Source organism: Neltuma alba, unplaced genomic scaffold (assembly GCF_004799145.2).
Source record: "Neltuma alba isolate B1F8T4 unplaced genomic scaffold, ASM479914v2 tig00011981_pilon, whole genome shotgun sequence".
NCBI classification, from domain to species: domain Eukaryota; kingdom Viridiplantae; phylum Streptophyta; class Magnoliopsida; order Fabales; family Fabaceae; genus Neltuma; species Neltuma alba.
In genome coordinates, this window is record NW_021636554.1 from 100247 (window position 1) to 117981 (window position 17735).

The window sequence follows — 17735 nt, forward strand, 5'->3', positions numbered from 1 at the left end:
AAAAAAGAATGGATACAAAGCAGAGGACAAAAAGAAAGAAGTGGAGAGCACGAGGAGAGAGCATGCTTTTTCAAAACTGTCTCAAGAGGGATAAATAGAAGGGAAAATTTCACTCAAGGACCGCTGAAGGCAATTAACTTCCAAGAGCCCCCAAAACAATCTGAAAAGCCACTGCAGGACCGTGGGGGCAAATTGAAATTAACTTCAAGACCAAAAAGACAGTGTTGCCCCTCAAACTATTACTCTGAAATTTGAAGCCTTTTCTCTCTCTTTCAACTCCCGATATCTGAAGCCCCTCTCCCTCACTCTAAAAATTTCAGTTTGTGCAGCGAAGGAGATCGCTCCCCTCACCTCGCTACTGTTAAATATTTATTTGTGCAGTATTTGTGATCCATTGCTACTAGTATTCCGTCGGCCAAAATAAACAATGCGATCGTGTGAACAGTCAGTAATATATGTGTTTTATCTTTTTCCCTGTTTGTTTGTTATGCTGCTGCTTGTTGTCACGCACTTGAAGCACTTTGTACTCATGGAGCTCGGAACAATACGGATTTTCTTAGTTAAATAAAAGTGATATTTTTAAAATAATTTATAATCAGTTGTTAATCCGAAAGATCTAAACTTATTCAAAGAAATTTTTCTGATGGAAATGCGTGTTGAATCTGTGCACAATAAGCCGATGCTCTGGATTATAAGCAATTTATTTTGTATAGTGCTATGAATAGATGGAGAATTTCATGATGGTACTTGGAGGTAAACTACCCTAAGTACTGAACTTAAACTAGCCAGCGACTATATAAATGTATGAACAAATTAATCGACTTGCACATGGACATATTTTTATTGTTAATGTATGTATCCTTATTGCAAAGTTCCTAATTCCACTTGTGAACAATCACTTCCAGATTTGTGAATTGATGTGTTTAATTTTTTGAATGAAATAAATCTACTTGCAAAAGGACGTATTTCTATTGTTAACGAGTGTATCCGTGTTGCAAATTTTCTAATTTCACTTGTGAACCCTCACTCTCAGACTTGTGATAAACTTTTTTAATTGAACTAGCTCACTTGCAAATGGATGTGTTATTCTTATTAATATACATATCCTATTTGCGAATTTTCTAATTTCAGTTGTAAATGATTCCTCCCAGACTTGTGAATAATCATGTTCAACTTCTTGAATTCAACTAGCTCACTTATAAATGGACAAATTCTTGCTGTTAATATACTTATTCTTCTTATGAGTAGGTTACATGTCAATTAATTACAATTTGCTGTCTTTCCCCACTAACTTGCAAGTATGTGATGTACTATTGACAACTCGAATTAGAAAATTTGCAATAAGGATACGTTGATTAACACTTTGATGTCATGGGTATTTGGTTGTCATAAAGGCAATTAGAATTAGAAAATTTGTAATAAAGATACATTGATTCACAAGAGAAACTCGTTCATTTACAAATAGGCTAATATAACTAAAAAAGTCATATATGATTATTCACAAGTCTGAAGAGCTCTAATCACAAGTGGAATTAGGCAATTTGCAATACGAATATGTATATTAACAATAATAACACGTCTATTTGCAAGTGATCTAGTTGAATTCTAGAAGTTGGACATGATAATTCATGTTTGGGAGGAACTATTTGCAACTAAAGTCAGACAATTTGCAAGAAGGATAAGTATATTAACAACAAGAATTTGTCCATTTATAAGTGAGCTAGTTGGATTCAAGAAGTTGAACATGATTATTCATAAGTCTGGGAGGAATTATTTACAACTGAAATTAGAAAATTCGCAAATAGGATATGTATATTAATAAGAATAACACATCCATTTGCAAGTGAGCTAGTTCAATTAAAAAAGTTTATCACAAGTCTGAGAGTGAGGGTTCACAAGTGAAATTAGAAAATTTGCAACACGGATACACTCGTTAACAATAGAAATACGTCCTTTTGCAAGTAGATTTATTTCATTCAAAAAATTAAACACATCAATTCACAGGTCTGGAAGTGATTGTTCACAAGTGGAATTAGGAACTTTGCAATAAGGATACATACATTAACAATAAAAATACGTCCATTTGCAAGTCGATTAATTTGTTCATACATTTATATAGTCACTGGCTAGTTTAAGTTCAGTACTTAGGGCAGTTTACCTCCAAGTACCATCATGAAATTCTCCATCTATTCATAGCACTATACAAAATAAATTGCTTATAATCCAGAGCATCGGCTTATTGTGCATAGATTCAACACGCATTTCCATCAGAAAAATTTCTTTGAATAAGTTTAGATCTTTCGGATTAACAACTGATTATAAATTATTTTAAAAATATCACTTTTATTTAACTAAGAAAATCCGTATTGTTCCAAGCTCCATGAGTACAAAGTGCTTCAAGTGCGTGACAACAAGCAGCAGCATAACAAACAAACAGGGAAAAAAATAAAACACATATATTACTGACTGTTCACACGATCGCATTGTTTATTTTGACCGACGGAATACTAGTAGCAATGGATCACAAATACTGCACAAATAAATATTTAACAGTAGCGAGGTGAGGGGAGCGATCTCCTTCGCTGCACAAACTGAAATTTTTAGAGTGAGGGAGAGGGGCTTCAGATATCGGGAGTTGAGAGAGAGAGAAAAGGCTTCAAATTTCAGAGTAATAGTTTGAGGGGCAACACTGTCTTTTTGGTCTTGAAGTTAATTTCAATTTGCCCCCACGGTCCTGCAGTGGCTTTTCAGATTGTTTTGGGGGCTCTTGGAAGTTAATTGCCTTCAGCGGTCCTTGAGTGAAATTTTCCCTAAATAGAAACGAGACCTACATTTTATCCACATGATTTTTTTTAAATGAAATTTATCCACATGATATTACTTTTATTGTGAAATTAAACACTTAATTTTTTTTTCCCCAATTCTGTGTTTTCTCCTATCAAACCAATCATAAAGAGACCTTAATATCATTTTGCCTTTTACCCAAAAAAAAAAAACACCAATCATAAAGAGAGAAAATAGTTTCTCTACCCCTTTCTCTTCCATGCCCATTTTCTCTCTTCCTAGTTTCCTTTCCCTCCTTTCTCCCCTCATCCAAACAAACATTAATCAAACCAAACCACATTAACCATGCTTGAGTTGTCCCACAATCTTCTATAGCATCTATTTGCTGGACTTTTAAATCAAGAAAATATTCAGGAACATCATAAACTGGTGGAATCATGATAATCCTCATTGTAAGTCCTCTAGTTCAGGGTTTAAGAGAGGTTCTTGGCGTGGAAGAAAAACGCAGTGCAGCACAAAATGGAAGCAATGATCGCAAAAACTGCTGAGAAAATGACGAAGGAAATCCTAGCAACTGCCAGATCCAATATTCCCGTCACATTCAAAACGATCACCGTCGTCGTTCTCTTCTACTCTTCTTATTCCACTCAAATTACTCCGGTTACAGATGGAGTGACCTAGGAAGACGATCAGGAGGAGCATTCAGAACTCAACTCCCAAAGAAGATTTGGAGGATCGTGATGACTTGGACATATAGTTATGGCAACCTCTCAGAAGGTTCTTTAAATATGCATTTGTGCCGCGAAAGTTCTTATTTATTTATTCTAAAAAGAAGCAGAAGACTCCAATAAGTTACTATGTTCGATTCTAAATATAAAAACTAGTTGACTAATTTGAGTAGTTTAAAAAAATATGTTAAATTAATTATTTGTAATAAATAGGTTTTTTTTTCCTTAAAATATTCTTAATAATCAAGTGTATTAGCTAGAACTATAATTGTTAAAAAGACTACCTTGAAAAAAATAGACAAATATGATAGATAAAATAAATTGAAGTCTTATATTTAGAATCAAAATAAAAGTTAAACAAGGTTTTATACTAATAATTAGAGATAGTACTATTTTACTTCACACGTATCACTCCTTCTCTTTTTTTTTTAAATTATTAATTTAGATTCTAATATTATTAGAGCCAAGACCTAATAAAAACTAACTCTACTAATATGATCTTATATAATACTTAAAACCAATTTTTTTTTCAAAAGAAACCATCAGCTTTGTTACCCAACCATTGTCATATCACTCCATTCTCTATCTCTTATTATTACTACCACTACTATAGGTCAATAGAGTCTCTTTCAGTTGTCAATACATGAGTTAAAGCCAAGCAATAAATCATTTTATTAAATGCCACCTTTGATGAAAAATTAACTTTTGAACCCAATTGAATCGTTTGGATAAATGCTAGAAATATTTTCAGGAATTAAAACAACATTGAATCAAATTGCTTGATTGATTAATTGGAAGAATACCTCAGTTGATCACTGAAGGAGGATGTAAACCTTAGGATAGGACATATATATAGGCCCCCTTCCTGTAATTGCCGCTAGAACTGGCCAATGGAGGAACATATATTTAGGACCGGATGCAGTAGTTCAGATAACTAAGTAATTGCCGCTAGAACTGGCCGATGGGGGAACCAATTTAGCTGTGAACAACTTCATGTGCGATCCTGGGGTGGTTTTTCCAATCATTACACAAAAAACTGGAGCTTCCTAATTGAACTCCTCCCTGTAACCTTGTTGGATGACAAATAAATCAGAAGTTTAAGAGCCTGGCTGAACTCTAAAACCTTCTCAGTAGCCAATAGGTCCTAAACCTGAAGAATCAAACCCCAGCTGTCAATCAGTTGTGAATGCAGTGAGTTGTTTAGTTTCTGTTATAAGAAAGTTAGGGTCTTTAAGATTGATGAACCTGAGGGTGTTAAGGGTTTTCTCCGTGGGATAGGTTTTAACTCCATACGATCAATCACAACAGCATTAGATGTCAGAAAAGCCTTAGCCACAGATGCTGAGTGCTCCAGACAACATCTAACTACCTGCAGAAATGTTCAAAACCTTGAGCAATGCAAGAATCTAATAATAGCATTATGATATTAATCATCATTTGCATTTGATAGGGCATATCAACAGCAGAATTGACAAATGGGTTTGTAGATACTCATTTGGCTTCTCATACTCTGTCACACTTGTTACGACGTTGAAAAGCCAAAATCTTTGAGCTGGAGCCATCAAAGAACCTCAGTATAACTTGCATCCCCATAATAAATAATTTAAGGAAAATAGTCTACTTATTATCTCCATTTATCAACTTGTGCAAAAGGTATTCAAATGCTTTTGAGTCATACCTTTGTTGGATCCATTATCCCAGCCTGCATTAAATCTTCATAACGGTCTTTGGCAGCATTGTAGCCAAAATTCACGTCATCATTTGATAAAATCTGCAAGATTTGAGGAGCAAAGGTCAAATACTTAAGATCTATTGCCGTGGGTTACAAACTACAAACAAAACAGAAGATCTAAAACACTTTATACTAAGTGATCTCCTTGAGAAGACAATCTCTCAAAACAGTCAGCACCTTATCTATGATAACATTGCCATTTACACCAGCGTTTTTTGCTATTAATCTTGTAGGATAACTCAAAGCTCTTCTGAAGATCTCGGCTCCAATCTGCAGATATATGATAGATTCAAACAAAATTGTGTTATCTGGAGTAATCTAGGCATAACTCAAGTCCAAGACTTGCAAGTAACTGTAAAGTAGGAACTCAACTATATTTCTAAAACGACCAAAACGTAGCCTAATAATAGTCTTATAATAAAAGAAGTATGGAATGTCCAAACTTAAATGAAAGGGGAAAAATGAAAATGAAAAAGAAGTTACTTTCTGTTCTTCGTTGTCTAGGTGTTCTTTGATACTGTCCACCTTTGTGGATAGCCTCAAAAGGCAACAGCCACCACCAACTACGACACCTTCCTCAATTGCTGCCTGCAATATACCAACTTAGAATCTTAGCCATGCTTAATAACGAATCACATCGGAGCGAAGAATAAGGAATACCTTGGTTGCATTTAGAGCATCTTCAATTCTTAATTGCTTATCCTTCAACTCTACTTGTGTTTGCGCTCCTACCTGTGACTCATGTTTCAGAAAGTATAGTCTCTATCTTACACAGAAACCATAATGTTTAAATTCCCAATTATCCGCAGGAAGAATTAAAAAAAATTCATATTACCTGAAGAATTGCAATGCCCCCAGATAATCTTGCTATCCTTTCATTCAGTATCTTCTTTTGGAAACTCTCTTCCGTGTTCTGCATAATATGAAACAGTTTTTTCCAGTTACCAAAAGGATAGGCAGATACATCATTCCTATAAAAACTTTTCACCGGTCAAGTATCCATGTGTTTCTGTATGACGTCATGAATTTGAAGCGGTGAAGTTCTGAAAGGGAAAATGAAGCTAGATGCACCTCAACAAGCTTCCTAATTCGAGAAACCCTCTTCTCAACCGCTGGCCTAGTACTCCCATCAGTAACTATCAATGTTGAATTCTTTTTTATGACAACTTTAGTCGCAGATCCTAGTACACCCTTGTTAGCCTTTTCCAGGGTCAACCCCGCCTCATCTCTGATTACAGTGCCTGCAAAATAAACAAAGAGCTCAGGATGTGCAAGAGTATAAGATTTGATGATGACTTGAAGACTATATCAGTTCTTATTCAGAACAAAAGGCAGTCCATACTGAAAAATTATGGATGTTTTATTATGACACAAACCCTCAGGAGAACCATACTTTAAGAGCTAGCCAAGGTTCATATAAGCGTCGCATCAAAATCCCATACTTGTTGGTGTCAAGTCCTATACCTTGCAATGGCTCATAATATATTATGATGAAACTGGTAGAAATTACTGCACTAGTATTTAATTTTACTGCTTTTTCCAGTTTTTGGTTACTTTTTTAATGCTACCTCACTTAATATGGATAAGATTTAGACGCTTAAGCTTCTACCTCCAGTCAAGGTGGCAATGTCATCCAAGTAGTGGCTCTTGCGCTCACCAAAGGCAGGAGCCTTAATAGCAGCTGCCTTCAGCACACCCTTGAGTTTATTTCTAATTACTGGAGCTAGCGCTTCCTGCTCAATGCCTTCTGCAACTATCACAATGGGATACTTCTCTTTCACGGCACTGTCCAATATTTTAAACATCTCCTTTGGGTTTGTGATTTTTTTGTCAACCAATAGTAACTGCAACCAAACAAGTTTGCAGAATCTAATTATTCCATAGAATTGATGCCTAGTTCTTAAATACTTGTTGTCCTACCTTGCAGTTATGGAACTCCGCAATCATCTTTCTTCGGTCAGTGACAAAATATTGAGACAGATATCCACGATCAAACTGCATCCCTTCAACAATCTGTAGACTATTTTCAGTGCTCCTTCCATTTTCAATTGTCACCACTCCTTTCCTACCTACTCGTTCAAGAGCATCAGAGATTAATTTTCCCACAGCATAATCATTTCCAGCACTGACTGCTGCAACATCTGTAAGTTCATGATCTTCAACCTAAAATGTCGCCATGGTTATAAATGAATATTCACAAAGCTTGAAACTACAGGTAATAGTCAGCAAACAGAAAAATACAACAATTTTGTCAGCATTAGCAGCAAGATATTCGCCGTCGTTATTCTGAACTTGTTCAATCATCGAGGAAACAACTTGAGGAAAATACGAAAGTTCATTAGATAGACTACTCACTTCTCTGGAAATCAAAGCTAGTTCAGAAACAAGAGCTGCTGCAGTTTTTTCAATCCCACGGGAAACTTGAACAGGATTCATTCCAGCTGCAATAACCTATAAAAAGAAAAATGATAAGAACAGCTGAAGAGTCATTAAACATATGCCAAGTCTACTCACTTAAACCTACAAAATAACATTTATTGATTCCATACTAGTCGATGATGGTGAACATGTATGTTAAATACCGGTAACTGGTTCATTTTTTTCTTTTCAAAAAACTAGTTGATGCAGACAGGATGCTCCTTGCAGTGTGTACTTGATTAGTTGTACCTTTATCCCCTCGGTGATTAGGCCATGAGCAAGAATAATTGATGTAGTAGAGCCATCACCAGCAAGGTCATTTGTTTTTGCCCCAGCTTGTCTCACCAATTTAACTCCAACATTCTCCAATGGATCTTCTAATTCAATCTGAAACAAGTTTTATCAGGGATCGGGAGAGAATGGGTTCACAGAAGCTAGAGTGATGTTTATGAATTTGATTGCAGAATAAGGTTTTCCAGTTGGAAGAATACATATGTAATTTATCATTATTTCTAATTGTTATAGTTGAGAAAAATCACTTAAAATTCATTATCTATTCTAAGTAGAAAAAGCAAGAGTTAATACAATCTTTAGTAAATTTGACCCCATTTTGACTTTGATCCTTGAAATTTGAAACCATATTTAACTTATAGGCGCTAACATATATAGAACGGGTAAATTTCAAGGATAAAAAAAATACTACTTTCAAATTTCAGGGACCAAAACTAAAATGAGATCAAATTTCAGGAACCGAATATTATATTAACCCAGAAAACAAATGCATCATAGAAGATAAAATGGCTCTAGCAATTTCATAAAGCCTCAAGTAAAAACCTAAACAAATTTAACTCTTCTACAACTTCCATTCTTATATCATGATTTGCCAAAGGGAAAATAAAAAAGATGGAAAAGAATTTTAACAGAAGAATTACTTCCGAGAGAGGACAGTATTTGAAGGAGTAAAGAAGCTTCCCAATGTAAATGTGTTTAGCATGAACGAAGAATCATACAAGAGTCTCAAGGCTAGGCGCAAAGGCCAGAATTTCAGACTGTCCATAGAGAACCCGTAAACTGGTCATATTGATGGATCAAATAAGTCAAACTCTCTGTGCTATGAGAAGGAACATACTAGTGCCCATAGGCACTAGTACTATAAACTATTTCAGCAATATTCAGTTGTTAACACAGTTATTACTAAGAATTTACTAATCTTCAAATTATATCATTCATCAATTTAGTAGATAAAATTTGCCACATAGGCCATGGCACATGCCACCAGTGATTCCGCAAATTTGGCCCAAAAGTTTTTCCAAGCCTGAGGATAACTACGACAATGGAAAGGGGGGCAAAAAAAAAAAAAAAAATCAAAGAGTAACCTAAAGAACTTAAAGCTGTAATCCCAAAGCAAAACTACATTCACGTACTTCAAAATTGAAAATTGCAAATCCAAAGAAGCAGTAAAACCTGCACCTACCTCCTTGAGAACAGTTTCTCCGTCATTTACTATCTTGGGCGGGCCATACTTGTTCGGCAGCACAACATTTCTGCCCTTTGGACCTAATGTAACTCCGAGAAGCTCTGCCACCATGTCCACCCCTGCCTGCACCCACCAAACCAACTCATTGAAATCTTGTGAAGCCAAAACAAATTGAAGAGTTTAAAACAACTAGAGCCCAGAACCGAAACCAGAAGCTTCTTGGTTGTCGAGCCATCATGGTTGAAGTAAAGCTCTTTGGCCATTGCTCTTGGGTTAGAAACAGAGGGCGAAGCTCGGGCTCTGGAAACCGATGGATTAGAGAAGGAGAATGCAGAAACTGGGGATGGAGAACATGCCATGGCTTGGAATTGTTTTGAATTAAAAAAAAAAAAACCAATTACTTGCACAGCTAAACAAAGAGAAGCAAAGGCAAGGATTTTGGAATACTTCAGGGGATAAGAAGAGTGTGCAGGTAAATGAGAAAAATATCTTAGAACATCCACATTTACACGAACAGGACAAAACAAAACGAAATATCTCAAACTATTTTGGCGCTCTATATGTACGTGTCCATGAAAAAGGAAAAATGTGTATCCGGATTCCGTATCATTAACATGACTGAATATACTTGTTGATATGACTGACCAATCTGGGTCGTGAAAATTAGGCTTATTTCTTGAAGGAGGGATATCTTTGGAGATCCTACCTGAAACTGGTTTCAGAGAAGCATTAACGTTGGGGTTGCGGATTAGTAACAGAGGGAGCTTCCTGTCCCTGAGAATCTCATTAAAATTCTTAAAATAACGGAAGCATGTGCCATTTATTAGGTGGTAATTAAAGAGTTAATGACTACGAGTTTTGGCTGGTGTCAGTTGTCCTACTGTATGATTATACTATCTCCGATAATTAATATAAGACCTTGTTTGAGTTTTATTTTGATCTAATTATAAGATCTCGATCCATTTTATTTTTCATATTTATGCAATTTTTTCCAAGACAGTCCTTCTAATAATTGTAGTTTTAGCCAACACACTTGATTAGCAAGGATATTTTAAGAAAGATAACACCTATTTATTACAAATAACTAACTTAACTTATTTTTTTAGTCTCTTCAAATTAGTCAACTAATTCTTATAATTAGAACCGAAGGTAGTAATTTATAAATAAACAAATAAGAATCCTAATTAAATAAGTCCATGATCCCATGCATAATATTCGCCTGCACAAAACTCAAACTCGTAGAAATCTTGTTAAAAGGTATCACTCTGGTATTTTTTAATTGTTATTTGCAGTAGTTTTTTACATATCAAAAAGATCATTAATATACAAAATCTTTTATTTTTATCCTTATTAAATGGCTAGTATATTTTTTTCTTACTCATTCTCTTTCTTTTTACTTTTACATTGTCTCCCTTAATTAAGGGGAATAGAATTAAAAATGAAGCATTAAAAAAGTTATAAATGACAAATACAAAAAATCAAAATTCCTTCCCACAAATGACAACTAAAAAGGACCAGTAATCTTTTTCGGATTAAGGATCACAGATTCACCTTATGGGGTCAAGAATATGATTATGGAGAAATAAAAACAGAGTAATGAGATACTTCGGAACAAAAGAAATACCACTATGTCAGTTCTTAATATAAAAGTTAGAAAATCATTATAAAAATTAGTTAAGTTAGTTATTTGTTATAAATACATATTGTTCTTTCTAAAATACTCCTATTAATTATATGCATTGGAAGTACTGCTTGATGAAAACTACTTAACATGTACAATCATCACAAGAATTATTTGGAAGTAAAATAGATAAATATTAAAGACAAATAGATTAGAATATTATATTTAAAACTAAATTTAATCTTTAATTAGTTTTTATATTAAGGATTTGAAGTAATACTAAGTTAAAAGTTTTTAATTAATTTTCTTTGCATATCTTTTTACATCTGTTTTATTATTATTAAAATTTCATTAAATCAACTTTTTATTTATTTCCAAATAAATTTTTCTCACCCTTTGTTAGTACTGGGAAAACGGGCCGGCCCATCACGGGCTCGGGCTTAAACGGGCAGGCCTGTTTGAGCCCGAGTTGCAAAAATAAGTCGTTTTTTCGGGCCCGGCTCGTGAGATGACGGGCTCGAGCTAGCCCGCGGGCTTTTGGCCTTTTTAACTAAAATGAATTTTTTTTATTTTTTTGTATATTTTATCAAAATAATAAAAATGAAACAATAAAATTACTAATAAAAGGTATAAATATAAATAAAATTGAGTCACAAATATAAACATTATCATGTCTAAACATATATTACAGTGTAATAAAGTCTATTGAATAAACAAACTAAATAGAGGACAGACATAAACAACTAAATAAGTATTAAGTTCAGTAGATAATTACAATGCGGATGATCTAGTTTGATTATAAATAATTAACAAAAAATTTTAACTAACAAACATAGTATACATGAAGAATAATCATTTGTCATATCGACAAAAAAGAAAAGAGTCCATCATCCTTAGTTCTAAATTTGTTTCTACTATAAAAATGATATAGATCTTTATTTTAGTTTAAAAGATTTTTTGATCAATTATATTTCAAGTATAAAAAAATATTGGAGAATGACAAATAAAGACTATAAAAATTACACATACAGTATTTTAATAGGTTTTGACAACTTATTTAACAATATATTTTTGTGAATATACCTAGTTTTAAATTTTGCAATTTTCATATTTTTTTGGTTATTTTTCGCACAACTATAGTGATTCTTTTTTTCTTTTTGTGAATGCTATCTATGTGAGTTGCCAAGATAAGTAAAACTAAGAGTATGATATGTTTAAAATGTTAGGATTTTCTGTTTTAAGTTAAGAAAAAAAAGACAGAAATTTAAAAAAAAAAAATTGGCGGGCCTAAACGGGCCAGCCCGTTTATTTTTCGGCCTTACAGGGCTGGCCCTTTTAAGCCCGACTTCTCTTTCAAGGCTCCAAAATACAAGCCCGGCCCTCGACTTAAACGGGTTTAAACAGGCCGGCCCGACGGGCTCGGCCCGTTTTCCCGGCTCTACCCTTTGTCTCCCCCATTTCGCCTTAAACCAAACGCATCGGTAGTAAGAGACCGAAAATCTCTAATGAAAATCCCCCATTTCGCATATTTATTAACGTTCTTATAATAAAAATATTTGGCAAAAAATAATGGGGTTATGTCTAATGAAAATGACTCATTTTCAGAGCAAAATCAGTTGGCAAAAACACAGGATAAAAATAATATTCCAATTTTTAGAATACTATTAAAACTCGCCCTAAGTCCATCGGTTAGACCAATAACTTGTGAACATGTCCTCTATCCCTATCCCGTCTATTCTAGAGGTTTTGGGTGGGTTGGCTTGATATTTATTTATTTATTAAACATGAGTTGAGTTCGTTTTGATTTTTTAAAATTTAACATTTAATTATTTTTATACTAGTCTAATCTTTAATGCAGGACATAATTATTAAATTGATTTTAATTCTAAATATAAGACTTATATTTTATATTTGTAATTTTTTTAAATTATTCTTATTGATATTTTCTCAACTATAATTAAGTAGAAGAAAAAGAAATGATATTAAGAAAGATAGTTATAATATTTTAGAAAAAATGTCATATTTTTTATAGTTAACTAATTTATCAAAATTCTTTAATCTAATCAAGTTATTTAAATAGATTTTATATTAAGGACTGAAGGAGTATTTTAATTGTTTTATTGTTGTATTATGTATGGTTGTGAATTACCTTCGATCCTTAATATAAGACTCATTTAACTAATTTGATTATATTAAGGATGTTAGGTAAGTTAGTTAATTATAAGAAATGTGATATGTTTTTCCTAAAACACCCTAATCATCTTTCTTAACATCCCCTTTCCCTCTTTTACTTAATTATAGTTGAAGGAGTATCCATAGAGGTAATTTAGAGAAAATTGATAAATATGAAAAATAAATCTTATATTTAGGATCAAAACCAACTCAACAATTGGGTCATATGTTAAGGGCGAGAGAGTAATATCTGTTTTATTTAAATATATATATTTTTAATTAAATTATCGTTGGGTTGATATTGTTGAATCCGTTAGCTCATTGACCTTTTCAACCACGGTTTTCAAGTATCTTGTGATCCGTCCGATTTTTCTTAGGACATATGTTTCAATGAGGTGCCTGGTGATCAAATTGATAACTTCAGCCGAATCAGCGGCCGCCACTGGTGGACGAAGCTAATCCTCCCATCGAATTTTGATGGCCAGGTAAGTGGTATTATAATTACAAGAAACCATCTCGGATTCCGACAGATCTAGGAGGGTTTGTGGTTGCCTTTGTGGGGAATAAAAAATGAATTTCCAAAAGGCGGTTTTGGGGAGGTCCATAGTGAGAAGTGGAGAATTGAGTACGCATAAACATAAAGCTGACCAATTTTTTTTTACAGATTCCATTAAAGCTATAATTATGGCCCCTAGTTGAATGTATGGTTTTCTGTCGAAAAACCATCTATTGATATCTTTGACGATTGTGGTGGGATTTCATTATCTGTTTTGATTTTCGACGCCAATAGTAATAAGCTACTTGCCTTGAGCAAGATAATATTTTTATATTAAAATGATCTGTTGTTCATATATCTTCCACGTAGTTGTACTATTTCATCATGTTTCATGAGATTAACTTTATGTTCTGCACAAATGCAAGAAGAAGTCTGATCCTGTCATGATTCAACCTGGATATACAAAAGCTGATAGTGAAAATTTCAGTTTTCCCACCTTTTGTATTGTAGAGTAAAAAGATCCAAGTTACCTAATAGATATCTACACTGACATGAGAACATTTACAACTGTAACACACAGTAAAATATGAAATATCTATACAATCCCTCCAGTCCTCATTATTTGACCCTTTGTTTAACATTTTACTTTATATTTGATACTGAATGTGGGACATGTGTCAAACATGGAACAAGTACTTGTTTTGATAGTTTGGGTTAGGACAGGATATATAATCTTAATCATAATTGAATATTGGGAAATCTGGAACTATAATTCAACCATCCTTAGTGTGACAGATGAAAGGAAATAAAGATGCAGGAAAAGAGATTTGTGAGAGAACACACATCAGAAACAACTGAAGAAAAATAGTACAAAAAACTCATCACAAGGAGTGCATTCAGGTCACTGTCAAACGTGACTCATGCATGACTCTTTTAGAGGAAAAGATGAAATATGATCCATGTGCCAAAACTTTACATAATGATTATATAATGTTTTGCCACAAATAATATTTGGGCATTAAAATTTTGTTCTTGTGCCATTTTATGTTTTTACCATTTCTGGATTCCATGCAGATTGCTTGCCAAATTTTAGTCAGGAACAATAGAGAAAATCAGAAAGAAGTTTCATATCACATGGAAAATGTACAGTTCTCCTGGCTGGAGGATCTGGTGGTGACAGTGTAGTAATGCAATCCAGTAGTACCGGTATCATTTACGATGATGAAAGATTGATATTAATCCCTTCAATACACACAATTTGCCCAACAATGAAAACTTTTCCTGAAGGATTTTGGATTTTGACTTTTCTTCAAGGTTTGCTAGTATGGTAGAAAAAATGTTGGCTAATTTTGACAATTTGCCGAAAGGCTAGGAGATTTGCTGTAGGCAGTGTATGGTGCTATCAAGATTGGTTTGTCAACCTTACAATTATGATGCCACACGCCTCCTCCCACCTAAATTCACTCGTATTCATCTCTCGTCTGCTTTATTTTGCTAAAATATCAGAATACGCAAATCTTCTTCGACCTTCTTCAGAACCCAAATAACCTGAACTCTACATGGTTGTGAAAGCAGATCATGCGCATGCGCACAGAGAAAACATGAACAAAAAGAAAAGAAAAGAAGGGTTGGGGGAACGTACTGATGCCCTAGCTTGTCTCTTTGTAAAAGATAGTACTATTCCAAGCAACTGTTGAAACGTAGGCTGCATTTGACATAATCCATATTGGTGACAAGAGTTGAAGCTTTGGCTACACAGAAAGGCTTTGATGTCCCCAGGAAAAAAGCTTAACAGTTTATTTGGTTTAGTTTTAGTGCATACCCTTTTCATGTGTTTTGTTTCTTATGATAGTAATTGGCATGATGAGCCACTACCACCAGCACCTCCACCAGCATTTGTCCTATTGGCACTGTTTCTCCCTTCAACAACAACAATGGACCACTCCTTTGGGCCTTCTTTCAGACTGACGATAGCCTCTATTAACTTTTCCACGTGCGTAACTCCGTCCTAATCCGTTCTTTAACTCTTAGCTTCTAAATTGTACAATAGACCTGGCAGAGTTAAGCTGTTTTTCTTCTTTTTTGTTTTTTGTTTTTGGGTTTTCCCCTTTGTTCCCCACAGTTAAGCTCCATTTTCATTTGTGGCTCTACTTTTCTTGCAATACTGGGCACAAAAGTTGGTGGAAATGATAAAGACACCATAAATTTTACGATAGGTACGCATTAAAGTACTCTGTTGCATAATCCTCCTGATTTGTATGTGTCCTGATGTTAATAGTAACTGTTTTGGATTATTGGCTTAAGCGTATAATTTTATGTTTTTCATATTATGGACAAATCAAGGGGGGAAAAATCATCAAGAGCTGTTATTGAATATCTGTATGTAAACTCAACCAGCTCTAATGGAGGCAAGGGAGGGTGATGCTCATATAAACCATAATACTAGAAGAAGAAGCAGAGTAGTATGTTTCTATAGTAAGGAAAAAGAGAAAACATAAAACAAAAGGGAAAAGCCTCCATTTTTAAAGAAGTGCTAGATTAGTTTGAGAGCTCAGCTCTGAGTTCATCAAAATCGCTCATGGTGTCAGCAAAAGAAGAGCTAATTTTTAGGTCAGCAAGCAGCTGACGAAGATCAGAAGCTTCTTCCTTGAGGCGTGCATTCTCCTGAACAACTCTATCATGTGACTCAGACACATGGTTCAGTTTGTCAATGAGGTTGTAGTTCTCATTCCTAAGCCTCACCACTTGTGACCACAGTTCATCCAAGTGCTTCTGCTTCCTCATCCTGGACCTCCTAGCGGACTCTCTGTTTGATATCATTCGCCTCTGCCTCCTTTCATCAATGATACTGAGCTGAATCTCATCAGCCTCATCAGAAGTTGAGTTGCTACTGAGGCAGCTTGAAGAAGCAGGTGGACGAGGAGGGATAAACTCAAGGCTTCCTGAACCAGAAGGGAAGTAGCAGTTTGGCAAATTGCTCAAGAGGGTGTTCAGGTGAAGCTGGTTTTGGATATCACCATGTTGAAACAAGCCAAAGTTTGGAGGAACTAAGATGGGGTTTTCAGGAGCTGAATAGTGAAACCCTCCTATCTCATTGGGAACCATGGCTGGAATTCTCAAAACCTGAGATGAAGAAGATGAAGAAGAAGAAAAAGAAGAAGAAGAAGAAGAAGATGATGATGATGATGATGAGGAGGAGGAGGAGGATAATGATGTTTGAAGGATTGAGTAGGGAATTGTGTGGATATTGCTGAGATGATGGGGGAAGGTAGTGTGGGTAGTGGGGGGAATTTATAGGAGAATGAGGGAAAGAAAAGTGAGCTGGTTTGAGCAAAAATTAAAAGAAAAGGGAAAAGGAAAAAAGAGAGTCACATTACTAATGGCTTACATGAGCAGAAACTATTGAAAAATTATTGGGTAAGTGCTACTAACATATGCATGTGTATGCATCCTGAGAAAGTCCACTTTTTGTCCTATAAGTGCTTATTCATACTTCATGTCACAAACACCATCTGTCATAAATTTCACCAGTTTGGTCTAACAACGAAAGTGAGTATGTGTAATTGCTTGGAGCTACAAGTGCAAAAAGTTTTATTCTGATCTCTATATTGATAGTCTACAAATTAGTTAAGATGAGCAAAATACCAGATTGTATTGCTAAAAACAAAGAGTCCATGACTTGTTGGTTTGTTTACATGTGACTCTGTCTGTAGATTACTGTCTAATCTGTAATCTAGGACTTTCTTCTTGTCAAATGTAGTTCACACCTATAAGTTGCAATTGAAATACTATTTTTTGAATTTCGGGCATCAGGTTGAATTACTCATAAAAGAGCTAGAAACGATGATGTGGTGGGAAATGATATAATATTATTGAAGAGAAGTGAAAAGAGGCACATAAAAAATGGTGCTAAAGTCGATTTCAGGGGGTTTTCCTTTTCATTTTTGTTCCCTCCCCCCCTCCTGATGAGGACCCTACCTAATAGAACAAGAAAATTTTAAAGTTGAAAAATCTTACAGCCAATAACTCCTCCTCATTACAGATGACGCAACGAAGGCTAGTTTAAAAGGTAATCTCTTTGAAATCGAGTTTTGATTATTACTTTTATAACCCTGATGACTCATGAGCCACTTAAATATGTGGATATTAATTACAGGGACCCATGCATGTGGAATTTTTAAGCAGTTAACATCTTGTACCTAAACTGCAGCCATTTACATTAATTAATTTAATAATCCTCTGCATTAAGCACAATAAGGCAACCCATTATCCAGAAACTTGATCTGCATGACCATACTCTTTACTTT

General features: G+C 34.6%; 2 protein-coding genes across 2 annotated transcripts; both read right to left on the reverse strand.

Annotated features, from left to right (window-relative positions):
- Positions 1–4454: 4454 nt before the first annotated feature.
- Positions 4455–9518, reverse strand: LOC114720381 (chaperonin 60 subunit beta 4, chloroplastic). Its single transcript, XM_028906030.1, has 14 exons — positions 9349–9518; positions 9137–9262; positions 7912–8049; positions 7600–7695; positions 7165–7407; positions 6854–7088; positions 6316–6485; positions 6080–6157; positions 5905–5976; positions 5728–5832; positions 5422–5514; positions 5191–5283; positions 4758–4881; positions 4455–4662 (listed from the first exon to the last, which is right to left on the reverse strand). The coding sequence occupies exons 1-14, from the start codon at positions 9496–9498 to the stop codon at positions 4640–4642; spliced, it is 1746 nt and encodes a 581-aa protein (XP_028761863.1). The 5' UTR covers positions 9499–9518; the 3' UTR covers positions 4455–4639.
- Positions 9519–15771: 6253 nt separating this feature from the next.
- Positions 15772–16682, reverse strand: LOC114720382 (basic leucine zipper 43-like). The gene has a single exon (XM_028906032.1). The coding sequence runs from the start codon at positions 16531–16533 to the stop codon at positions 15967–15969; it is 567 nt and encodes a 188-aa protein (XP_028761865.1). The 5' UTR covers positions 16534–16682; the 3' UTR covers positions 15772–15966.
- Between the last annotated feature and the right edge of the window lie 1053 nt (positions 16683–17735).

Coding starts and splice junctions, on each gene's coding strand:
- LOC114720381 (XM_028906030.1), bottom strand. CDS start 9,498: ATGGCATGTTCTCCATCCCCAGTTTCTGCATTCTCCTTCTCTAATCCA. Junction 6,158..6,315: donor GAATTAGGAAGCTTGTTGAG/GTGCATCTAGCT, acceptor CATATTATGCAG/AACACGGAAGAGAGTTTCCA. Junction 5,515..5,727: donor TAGACAACGAAGAACAGAAA/GTAACTTCTTTT, acceptor ATATATCTGCAG/ATTGGAGCCGAGATCTTCAG.
- LOC114720382 (XM_028906032.1), bottom strand. CDS start 16,533: ATGGTTCCCAATGAGATAGGAGGGTTTCACTATTCAGCTCCTGAAAAC.